This window comes from Sipha flava, unplaced genomic scaffold (genome assembly GCF_003268045.1).
Source record: "Sipha flava isolate LNK unplaced genomic scaffold, YSA_version1 51_pilon_pilon, whole genome shotgun sequence".
In the NCBI taxonomy this organism is placed as follows: domain Eukaryota; kingdom Metazoa; phylum Arthropoda; class Insecta; order Hemiptera; family Aphididae; genus Sipha; species Sipha flava.
The window spans coordinates 21,722-34,849 of record NW_020273468.1 but is presented as its reverse complement, the minus strand read 5'-3'; the positions used below and the strand labels follow the sequence as shown (position 1 = coordinate 34,849).

At 35.1% G+C, this 13,128-nt stretch overlaps 1 protein-coding gene across 1 annotated transcript in view; it reads left to right on the top strand.

Moving 5' to 3' along the window:
* Window positions 1-10,608: 10,608 nt before the first annotated feature.
* LOC112690734 (zinc finger protein 568-like) overlaps window positions 10,609-13,128 on the top strand; it is a gene marked incomplete in the record, with an annotated part of 4,605 nt that continues 2,085 nt past the window's right edge. Inside the window, 3 exon segments of the mRNA XM_025564808.1 lie at window positions 10,609-10,984; window positions 11,503-11,782; window positions 13,067-13,128. Of these exon segments, the coding sequence (XP_025420593.1) occupies window positions 10,799-10,984; window positions 11,503-11,782; window positions 13,067-13,128 (528 nt within the window).

Here is a 13,128-nt window from a genome sequence, read left to right as displayed (position 1 = left end):
AAACCGCAGTAGTATTTGTTAATAATAATCACAATAATAGTAATAATATTAAACAATACGAATATAATATAATATATTAATGAACTGTAGTTTTTCGCGAAAACTTCTGTGTTTACGCGATGCCATCGTTATTTTCAGTTAGTTATTTTTTTTCCCCTACGAGTGTCAAATTTCAAAACCTTAAGTCATAACGTAATATAATAACGAAACGTAACCACCAGAACGTTTTCGAAATGAACGGCGTACAATAAAAAAATATTAAGATTAAATCTATGTTACAAAGCACATTCACGATATGAATTCGTTTATGAATTTTGAATGCCAAATCAATTTTCGTCATTTTTTTTCTTTTACTGTGCATTGGAAAAAATATTTAAAAATTATTTATTACCATATCTAGTTACGTAATACGTATTTTTAATTAATTGAGTACTGCTGTAATGCCCAATGTGACGAAAAATATCCCAAACATTTTTTTTTTTTTTTTTGATTTTCATAAAAAAAATTATTTTTTACATGCAAAGTTAACAAATATGATAAAATTAAACAGATTAATAAACAAGAAAATGACTTGGAACCGAGGAGACTATCCGCTAATGAATCTGTTAAAAAATTCAAACTTTTTAGAATAATGTTTTCCAAAATCTATCATTTATAATCTTTATTTTTATTTCATATTTTTCAACGTCGATGTTCAATTTTAGAGCACCGAACAACAATTAAAAAGTAATATAAAAAAAAAAAATTAAAACAATGCAAAATTTAAGTTGACAAAAAAAATTACACATATCCAATCAACAACTAAATTATTGGCTCACAGAACCAAATCAAAAAGACTTGCTGCAAGTTTAAATGTTATACCCATTATCTACTTGTACATTTTATCGCACTACATAATATTGTATTCATGCGTATACTATAGGATTTGCTTTGAATTCACCATTGTTTATCCAAGCTAATGACGTGGACAAATTTTTATTTTCCTAACATTTTATTATTATTTTTTCACTTTTGCCCGAAAGCCCTGTTCATATGCTCTGTTCATATCATCATGTATATCCGGTTTCCGGGTGTATAAGCCCTCTAGCCGTACAGGGATTTTAAATGCGTGTTCAGCAGCTGTAACAATCGCGTAAAAACTTTTGTCCGCGCTTAAATCCGTTCAGTAAACATTGGTTATAGTTAATCCTCGTTCGAGCACTTCAACACTACAACCCTTTTAGGTCTTTTGAATGGCCCTGCCAGACGATTCTTCGACGAAACCGTATGCGTATTCTTATACATATTATACACTATTATGGTTATACATAGATCTTTATTGATGAATTCGGATGACAAGTCCGCTTTGCTATTTCATTTGTTAAACTACCAGGTTTTTTTTTTATACCAACGTTCCTTTCTACGCGCCGTGATTTTGGGGTAAGGGTAATGGTTTCGAATTAAGACTTCTATTCAAAACTCAGTCTTTAGGGCGGGATTTTCAAATTAATTAAACTGAGTTATATAAATTTAAAACGATGTAAAATTATTATAATACTGCAACGTGTAAGGTATAACAATCATTTACCAAACAAACATTATATTTTATATCGTTATAAACACACGTCTCAAATGCTATTAAATGTCAATTAATATTCCTACTGAAAGCAAACGAAAAATAGTACTAGTTTAGATTTCGTATTGACTCAATTGATTAAAAGTAGGTAACACGCACACATATTACTAAATGTTGCAAAGCACAAAACGGAATTATAAACAAATAATTCTATAATATGACGTGATGTTGAATTTAGAATTCAAATTTAATTATAATTGTAAATCAAATTTAAATCACTGTATAACTTTTAATTTGTCAGTAAAATGTATGTATGAAAAACTTCGTATTTATGTATCGAGACTTTTTATTACACTAAAATTATAATATAGACACTTTCAAAAAAAAGGTAAACAAATATGAAATTTTCAACTATTTAAAAAAGCTCTACCTTTTTTGTTTTTTGAAAATTTCAAATATTTCAAATTATTATTTTTGCAGTTGGTGAAAACAAAAAAAACGATTTTATCGAAAATCAGTATGCCGTAAATGTTAGCGTTTTTTTTTATAACTTTTTATCAGTTTTTTACAATTATTAAAAAAAAACTATTAGGAAATTCATAAACTAAATCCTTTCAAAGTACCAATCAAACAATATATCGGATACTAAATGATTATAAAGATCAGAACAATCCTTCTAGTCAGTGGCGTAATTATGGGGGGGTGCTGGGGGTTTCCACCCCCTTCCGCCAAAAAAATATTTGAAAACATCAAATTTTAAACATATCAGTAATATAATAATTTTAGTTTGTTTATTCAATAAAGTCAATAAAATATAATGAAAATATATATAAATATATAAAAAAAATATTAATAGGTATCGCTAATAATTAAATTGTAATCGGATAATAATAATAACAATCGACTGTACGGCACTCACACACACATGGTGTATAAATAATCTGATGTGGGGAAATTATCGATCGATAAGATTATCAATATCTTAGTCCGTGACTGTCACGTCTTGTCAGTTGTCAGTATGCACTATGCATCTATGCACAACATAAAGTAATATAAAATACGATTAATACGATCATAAAATGATTTCACTATTCGGTATCACCCCCCCCCCCCAAAAAAAAAAAAAGTTTCTAAGTACGCCACTGCTTCTAGTACTTCACGGTATAACCGACACATTCCTCACTTTACTCAAAATCTAAAATACTTTACACTACAAGTATATACCTACATCATCTACTCGCATCGACTGCCATTGTAAAATCATAAACTGTAAAATTATGGTGAACGTGAAATTTTAACATTGGTCAATTTTTTTTTTTTTAAATATATTAAAAAAAAATGTTTTAACTCACACAATATTTAGTTTAAAACAAAGAATTAATATCAAAATAATTTTAAAAATTGTATTAATCAATTTTATTCTGAATGACTTTTCAGTAGCATCTGTTTTACGTATATATTATTTGAGACTACATAAAACATTATACCAAGAAAAAAGGGCGTTATATATATTTATATGAGTGTATGCACATTCATTCATATTTAGAGCAAATATTAGGACACCTGGGACTAGAGTGAAAAAAGTTCTGACATTACACATCATCCCAGAAACAGCCCTTTCGTGTGCAGTTGTTTTAGCACGCGATACAATATTGCAATCGAATCCAAGTGCTATTAGAAACCCATTTCACCGCGATAAACAATACGCTATTCTCCCCAAACGAAAAGCGTCCCTCGAGAACGGCTGAATCAATAAAGCATATTTCGCCACGTCCGTCTGCGTTTGAAACTAGAACACGATATTATTTTCAATTTTAAGCGCCTAGGAAAATTTCCGATGACAATACTGTAGTGGCTCGTCCGAATTTCGTTTTTTTCCCCGGCTGTCACTCGTTAGTGACAGACGGATCACGATTTTCATTAAATATCAACATTTCACTAATGTCATGGTGAACGTCATCACGTCAGTGTTTATAATTTTCGTCGTGTTCGTGCTGACGTGAACGATAAGTTTCTGGTAAACGAACGCAACCAAAACACGTAAAAACAGCGTTCCTTGCCCAGTGTGAGCAAAACTTTGTACCTGCTTATAAACCTTCGCGATTAATAAAAAACAGATGTATTGTTTTTATTTTTTCGACTTTATTTCTGTTAACTTATGCTAGTTGCCCGGATTGTTGGAAATATCTTCGTGATATCTTGTCCGGTACGCCCACGGTGCACGTGAAAATCAAAATCAATTACAAATCGAAACGAGAACTCCTAGATGTATTATCGATTGTATACAATGTCTGAGCGGGCTGTCGACATTTTTTACCAGCGGTTACTCATCCGACCGCGGTTGTCCGTACACGCGGATAACTGCGTTTGTGCGGTGACTTTTGTCGCGCGAAGAAAATCCGCCACGCTGTGCATGCATTGTACGTTCAAAAGTTATAATGCGCAGCGTATTGTCCATTGGGGTTATCGCAGGAGACCGCGATGCAGCTGCACGATAGTAATATCATATCGGTCGTATCAAACTTTTATTTAAATGCGATTTGCATTCATTCGACATTTATACATATACGAATATGAAAAGGGTCGTTTTATAATATTGTATTATGTACCACAACTCGATCCCACTTGTTATGCATTCGTGCATCACACCCCTTGGACCTCGGAGATATAAAAAAAAAAAAACCACCTGTACCTTTGTGTACGGATTACTCAATTAAAAGGTCTAAAAACACTTCCACCCCTGGTACGCGTAGGGTGATAAGAACACTTGATAAGAATATTGTTCAGTTTTCAATCACGGATACTGACTGTACGATTAGCCCCCGTCGACGTATGACTAGACCAGAAATATTTTTTTATTACATTTTCGATTTCAGTTCACTAATATTATAGACAACTTCTAGTCGCAATATGCATTGCAACTGATAACTTTGAAGAAAAAAACCTTATTCGGTTGTTTTATTAGTTTTTAAATTATATGATATCACATTTAAATATATACTTATTTTGAGTGTACACACTTATGAAAATAAAATAAGTTTGTACTAGTTTGATTCATTTTACTTATCTTTTCACTGACTGTGTTATTTATGAATATAGATTGAAAAATATTTGGTTGTATATAAACTATTTATAAAAAAAAAATTTCATCTACGCCTATAAAACCTTTATTCTTAACTAAATTTAATTAATTTATAATTATTATAAAATAATTTTATTTAACAATTTCTAAATAACCTAATCAATTTAATAATGTTTACAAATTAAAAACTAAACATGACAATTTGGGGCACAAAATTGTAATCCCATTAGGTGCTTTCAAATATTCTTAGATAAATATTTAATTTTGGTATTTTCACTGTTTGTTTAAATTATTATTTTTAATATCTTTCATTTTTAAATAAATTTCTCCTTTGATGTCTAAAAAATATATATTAATAAGATAATGAATAGAAGGATGTGAAGTATAAGATTATAAGTTATATTATTGATTGAATGATTCTGGTCCTAACCTAACCTAACATTTTATATATATTTTATAAATCATGAGAAAATCCATAAATATAATACTAATTATGTCACGAATTATTATTTTTAAATAGTAGATTAAAAAACTGTTTAAAGAACAACACCTATATTTCATGGAGCACAATCGTGTTGCATTTTTTACAAGTAGGTTTTATAGACACTGCTCAGTTTTATAATGAGTTATAAAAAAATGCTTTATATATAAAAACTTTATACCTGAAAAATATTTTTATAGTATTCATAAAATTGTATCAAAATAATAAGTAAATTAAAATGTGAAATCTTTGTTTTGTATGCAATATTGTTTTTACAATGTTAAATAATTCTTTGTTGTACGGACATGATTATAAAAATGCTGAGACTGGCAGTTAGAAATTTACAACATATATCATAATACTTTTTCTTCTGCCATAAATTTTTATTTTGTATTGTGTTTATTATGTATTATTTATATTTTTTACTCGACTATACCTACTATCTTATGTTTACAATGTTTAATAAATAATGGATATAAAGTGATTTTTTTTTTTTTTGATAAAATAAATTATATTAATATTTTTAAGGCTTTTTTGGAGATTAATTTTCTTTTTGGATTTTTTTTCATGTTGTAAGTATAAAAATACTATTTACTATATGGTTCAAATTGAAAAAATGTAAGCTATCATTAAGTGTAGTGCATTTGAAAACACTCGAATAATGTGTAACGAAACTAATAAATATAATATTATTGACACGTGTTTTGTATTCAACAAGTAAATGATCCAACGGAATAATTATTGTTGTTGTACATCATCGTAACCGGCACGAGCCGCACGCTGCGTGGCACCGGCACGTGGACGTTTATCGCACGTGCCGTTCTACGACGAAAACATAACAACGGCTAAAGTCAATGGATATCAACAAGCGTAAGTGTAAATTAGATGGAAAAAAATAACCTATACTTTAAATGATCGAATTTATAAGATGCTGTAATTCATTGCACTGACCGTCCGGGATTCGCGATCGAATATACATTATTGCCAATAGATACGTAACAACTGTTGAGTAAACCGTATACGTCGTTGAGAAAAATTGACGCGGAAACGAGCGAACCAACATGGCAATCGTTTGCAATTTCTCGGATATCTTTGACATTCCTAACGCGTTTTTCTAAGTCTGATGACGAAATACAAGTATTTGTTGAAATCATAAATGAATACGCGCAACTGATGAATGGAAATGTTTTTTTTTTTTTTTTTTTAATAGTTAAACGCGTTCAAGTTAGTAACTGACTTGACTAACCTGCCCGCGTGGGATCAATTACACAGAAGCATCGTCTACAATCCTATACGGACGGGTAGTCCATTATTTTCGCAAAACAAAACCCGCGGTACACGTGGACAACATCGCGTTAGAAACCGAAAACCACACGGTTGCGTATACATTAATACCGTGACGTTCTAAACGTATACACGGGGCGGAACTAGAGGGTGGAAGACGAGCATTCATCCCCGGGGGTAAAATTTTAGAGGATGTAATTTTCGTAATTATTAACAACTAATTTGATATGTTTTCAATACTGTTATTAGATTAAAACTCAATAAGTATGATTGCATATTAATTATTAGTAAAGCAATTCTCGAGAAGAGTATTCGATTACCGGTCTATGGATAGGGCGTAATTTTAACATGTTCCCCGGGCGCAAAAATTCCTAGTTCCGCCTCTGCGTGTACACATTACATAATACGCGCGTGTATTAGCAATAATAAATCTCCTTACCGCGAAGTACAATGTGTATTACGAGCGTACACTATTATATTTGATAGGTGTACACGATGCGTACGGTGCGGTGCGCGTGTGTCCACGATGTGCGAGGGGGAGCCGATCGATTTCATTATTAAACCGAGCGCTTGTTGTCACCACACACACACGCGCGCGCGCGCGCGCACGTACATAACAAAAATCGGTTCAATGGAAATCTAATTGCGGACATTAAGTCTGCGTGGGGATGAACCTGAGGGATTTTAAAAACGGGACGTCGTCGCCGCCACCACCGACAACCCCTGTTTTCCGAGTTCTGGGGTCGCGGTTCTGCAGTGTAGAGCACGTGTATAATATACCCGAACGGAGCCGGCGCGTATTATGTTTTTGTTTCGAGTGGGGTACCGCTGAAGCCTCGTAATACAATTTGACATGAACATATCCGCCGCCTCGTAAGCGTACATGTACGTGCATGTGTTTCGTCGGACGTGAAAAGGATTTACACCTTTACGCTTCGGACGCATGCAAAGCTGCACTTGTCGCTCGCAATCATGTCTGCGGGGCGTGTTTGATCGGAACGAGGATCACCATCAAGTCATGGGTCGTCATCAAGAATTCAAACAATACAACTAGATAAACCTATTCACAATGCAGATGGCCTCTTTCTCCGTCGATTTAATTTTTTCTCTCTGGCAAACCACTCGTCGATGTCCATCACCGTAGCATACGCATCGTATATCATTCGAGAACCCGGTTGTTCTCCGGTCCGATGCGACTGCAGACAGAAAAAAACCGCGCGCGGCCCACATAAACGTATTATTATTATTAATGTGTCATAACTCGTCATCGGTGGTGTGCATATGATAACGTTTTGGAGGTTCAGATCCCCCCCCTCTCCGAAATAAATATACGGTGAATTTCTATTTAATTACAAAAGTTGATTCCGAGTATCTTTTAACAAAAAATGCATAATGATTTTGAAAATTTATATTCTTTTTAAACAGATTTCACTCAGTTGCCAAACTTTTGAAGCAGAGTTAAAACTATGGACAAAAAAATGGAAAAAGTTCCTTGGAATGAGGGTTCAAATTCAGCTATTAATGCTTTCAATAATGTATCTATTGCATTTTTTCAAAGTATATGGTTCTTGGTGTCGATATTAAAAAATTCACTTATACCAACAACATCATTAGCAAGATATTTTTCGATATTAAAAGAATTGAAGTCGTACTTGAGAAATATTAAAAGCAAAAATCGACTCAAGAAAATTAACCATAATGTCAATTCATTTACATATTTGAAGACTCCCAAGAAGTAATAAATTATTTTTAGAGCTATCTTAAAAATGAGTTTTTTATTTATTTAATTAACAAGGAATTATAGTTATTACAATTATTAAAATAAAGTTAATTCGTAATATTAATTAAACCTTTTCTAATAGTACAACCTTCTTCTTTACGAAATTAAATCCTACATACGCCACTACTCGTTGAAGTTTTCGAATGTTCAAAGAGCTTCGTACAAATCGATAAAACCTTATGACTAGGTATGTCATAGAAACTTATTTTACTATCGTATAAATAAATGTTAGTAAAAAAAAAACAAAAAATGTACATCTACTTGATAGATTAACTCAAAAAATAACTTGAAATAAATTTAAAGCAGTACATCCAAAAGCACCAACTGGTTATCAAGTTCAATAAGTAATTCTTCGTAATAATTTATTGAAATATATATTTTCAATTCATATACAACTGCATAGATTATTTTAATGATATGTATTATTACTTTTTACTGGCATTATCATAATATTAACCATATTTACCTAAAACTAATTATTATTATACAAAAAATTTAAGATCAATTATTTTAAGTACCTCAATAATAATATTATACTCATTTGCATATATTTTCTTTTTCATTTTTATAGTATAATTAATTATAATTTTATTTATATAAAAAAATGTGTCTTGTTTTTGATTTAAGCTATCATTAAAATATTGAACTTCCATCATTAACAAAAAAAAAAATAAAAAAATATTGTATGATAAAATTATTTTTATTAATTTTACATTTTATTGTGAAAACAAATGTTTTGAATTGAATATAATTTATTGTTTTCTACAAATTAAGTTTAGAAAAAATTGAAAATCGATTCATTATACTGATCTACCGAATTGTTTCGTATTATCATTGCGTTGTACGTTTTCAAAAACTTTTTGAGGTTCGAAATTTACACCGTTTTGTAGTTTATTCTACATTATTTATAGCAATAATTTATTGTCTCGCGTTAACTTCTCGAAGCTTCTAATAATTTTTTTAGATTTTATTTAGCCATTCCATTCCTTGCAATGTTTAGGTACATTGAACACGTTTAAAATGTTATACTTATTTTTTATTTTTTTTTGTTACCTAACTGAAACTTGCGGCACATTTTAATTCGTACACTTTAAATGATTATGCATCAATATGGATATACAAAACTTAAAAACGGGATATTCTGTAAATTTAAAACAGCCTACATTCTAACAAATCGTTTACTTTTATACAAGCATTTCATTAGCTGAAGACGTTGGACTTAAGCTATGGTTATTATGGATACGAATTCTAACGAAAATGTGTTCTGACGAGTACGTCCGAAATCCTCGTTAGAACACAAGATGGTTACACTGTGCGGGTTTTCTAATATTCTTACAGCCAGTACGTTTCTGCCACCCAGCAAAGATAGACGAACTCGATGAGTTTTATGTTCTCGAAAGTCCGTTAATGAAGTTATCATTGTTAAATGGTGGAAAAACAGAGCAAGTTAACCAGTTATTTTCTAAAATAAAAAAATAAATATAAAAATATCTCTGTTTGGTAATTTTTTTCTCTCATGTCCCACAAACATTTGTTCCCGTACACGAGATTGATTAATTTATCGGAATCCATAATTCAAATAAATCAATATATTAATAAATTGTATAATAATTGTAAAATATCAAATTTGCTAATCTCAATCACGTCGAAATAGACGCAGTTCGCACGAAAAAATCAAAATTGTTTGAACGCTCAACTGTTTCTGACGATATCGTGTATGTTCTGACGTGATCGTCGCTGCTAATGTACACACTCTCATTGGAAAATACGTGTTTGTTTATTTGGACGAATTCGTCAGAATTCGTATCCATAGTAACCATAGCCTTAATAGTTACGTGTGTTGGTATACGTAATTGTAGTTTCGTAAAAATAATCAAATATGCTTGAAATCGCTACGTGAAAACGGGGTTTGGAAAAATCACGTCGAACCGTACAGCGGATGTAAGACGATATCGTCAACGAATTATTTTACGCAGGTGCTACCGCTGTGTGTACCTACGCGCGCGAAAATGAAACGCACTGCCGGACATGGTTTTTTTTGCGCGAAATTTTCCATCTCGTCCGCGCGCTCATCGTCGCCCGCGGTCGGTCTGGTCGCCTCCGCCCTCCGCGTGCACATTTTCCCCCGTCGAAACAAGGGTTGACGAATCACGGGGTTCGATTACGCTGCAGAATCAAGAGACCCACCACCACCGCCAATATCACCGCGAGCGTAAAATGCGAAACGTATTACGTACAATATAATATTTTCATATTAAACACGGTGCGTAAAAAAAAAAAAAAAAAAAATGTTAAGTCGGGGGACGAGGTCAGCTGCGACCCACAGTGCAACGTGTGCGGAATACGCGAAGTCCGTACGCTTTTGTGAAGCGCAAGGTGGTACATGTACGCGGGCGCAGTGCTTTATTTTGTTTGTGGTGGCGCGACCGCGCCTCCTTCGCTCCACCCTCATTGCACCCTTCGCGGACGCGACATCGGCAGCCGCCCGAGGACCGGAACAGGTTGCACCACTTGCCGACCAGCGAGCGACCGTCCAGCAGGTCCTCCGACCGTAAAGCACAGTACGCGCACCAGTACCCGGATACAGTTTCCACGCCGACCGCCGTACAACCGAGCATGGACCAGCCGACCGACGGCGAGCGCGGGACGCGCGCCGTGGCCGCTGCCTACCTGCCGGCCAACTGCTGCACGGCGCCCGTCGACGTGGCCGACGTGCTCAGGAGTCACAACGTGCACCGACGAGCAGATCGGTCGCAAGAAGATCACCCGCCACCACCTTGTTCCGGCAACAGAAAGTACAAGGTAAGCGTACGTCTGTGTTTAGATCGGAGCACGTGACTGCGTATCAGTTTTGTACGATGGGCGCAATCCGCCTGATGTCACCGAGGGACCGACGAAATCCTTCCATTGTTGCGTTCGACTAAAACGAAATTCGTTGTCTAATCGATTTTCGATCGGTTTCCGCTGCGAAATTAAACCGTCGATTTTCAACCGATCGTTTTCGATGTTCTCGGAGGTTAGGCGTTAAGAATAACGAGTGCCCGGTGAATACACGAACTGCAATGATGAGTTTCACGTTTTCCATGTCATAAGAAATAATTACTACCATTTATAAACGGACCGCGTTCATCTTTTACTTCGATCGTTCTCATAGTGTTCACGGAATCGTTTACATAAATCTAAATTTCCCCGTCTCTGTCGATACCAAGCGATCATAAAAGCTTCGTCGATCGATACTACGATTTTCATCATCGTGGAACGTCCGTGGTGTTCAACCATTGTGGTTTTTTTTTTTTAACGCGGCCCTCGCCGATTTTCAGATGCTGGTGTCCGCGAACGACGAGGGACGTTTGGTGTGCGAGAACGCGCCGTCGTCCCGCTGTCCCGCCGCGGCCGGTTGCAGCTGTTGGATACTGTCCGTGCCGCTGGCCGAAGACTGTCACACGTACAACTGTCGGCTCGCGCTGCTGGCCGCCAGCGGCACTGTCGTACTGCACACCACCGCCGCCGTGCTGCCCGGACAGCCGCTCAAGATGTGGTTCCCGCATGATCTGCAGCTGATGCTGCACGTGCCCTTTCTCACGCCCGTCAACATAAGAGGTGAGTTAGTCGCCATTCCGTATCCGCGGGCGATCACCCAGTCCAAACGCGCCGTCGGCCCGACCCTGTGCGTCAGACCCTCGCGTTCCGCGGCGGGAAGGTGGTTATTTTTCAACGAACTCGTGCGGGATCAAAAACCTTTTCACGCCCGCGGGATGCAATTCTGCTTTTAAAAAATGCCTTTCCGACTAACACCGCTTGTGGCCGTTGAAACTTAACGGGGAAACGTGGGTGTGCCCATGAGACGGATGAAATTATTTGTACCTATATTATTGATCTTGCGAGCCTATAGAAAATTCGAAAACCGATGAAACTGCGACCGGATTGTTCATGTTTTCGCACGAATATCACACGGGTCCTTTCGATGAAACATACTTGTAAACCGTCAACATTTTGATATAAGCCCCATCTTACGCAGAATCCAACATTTTTTGTAACACCGATATTACAGTTACTGGCGCTGTCGAAATTATTTGTCTTTCACGGTCACACAAAATAAGTCTTCTCGCTTTCAACTACAATATCGTAATTTCTATACGCATTTAAACTCCTAAATTGTGCATCTGACGGACTAACTGAACATTTTAAAAACCAACTGTAACTTATACGTTCCAATAGCAAGTTTAATCTGCACGAATCCTGCTTGACAAAGGCTGCCGTTGAAAAATTAAGTTCGATATCGGTTTATAAGTGAATCACTGAACTAATTAATTTCAAACGTTAAGATTGATCTGATATATTTTATACTTGAACTAATTAAAATTAAAAAATTGTAATAATCACGTGGTACATATAAACACTAAACGTCATGAATGAAATACCAATTCAGTGTTAATTCGTAAAATTGCAAAAGAGCATATCGTGAGATCCGACATTCTTATCGCAGTAAACAAATCGGGCTGAATGTTTTCTTCTTCCATAACCCTCGCAGCATACGCTCGTGAACAGTGTACCGGTGGTTTTCTAACCGGGAGAGTAGGAATCACGGGGATAATTGAAGGGTCACCGGAACGATTAAAAATAATATCGATAATTGTTTTTTTTTTTTTTTACATACCGTTCATACGTACCTGTATTGTAAATGCGCATACGAACAACACGTCTAAGCGTAACGAACCGAACATTACTGTATAAAAAAAAAAAAATAATAAAAAAAATATCAATAATAATGTAAAACAAAGTGGTCGCGATTCGTAAAACGACCGTTGCGAAAACCACTTGTAGCGCGAAACGTCGACCGGTAACTACAGTAAAAAAAAAAAAAAAAAACACCTGTTTGCGCAGACGAGAGGATGTACGTGTGCCACGAGTGCGGTTACGCGTGCGAGAAGCCCAACCCGCTGAAG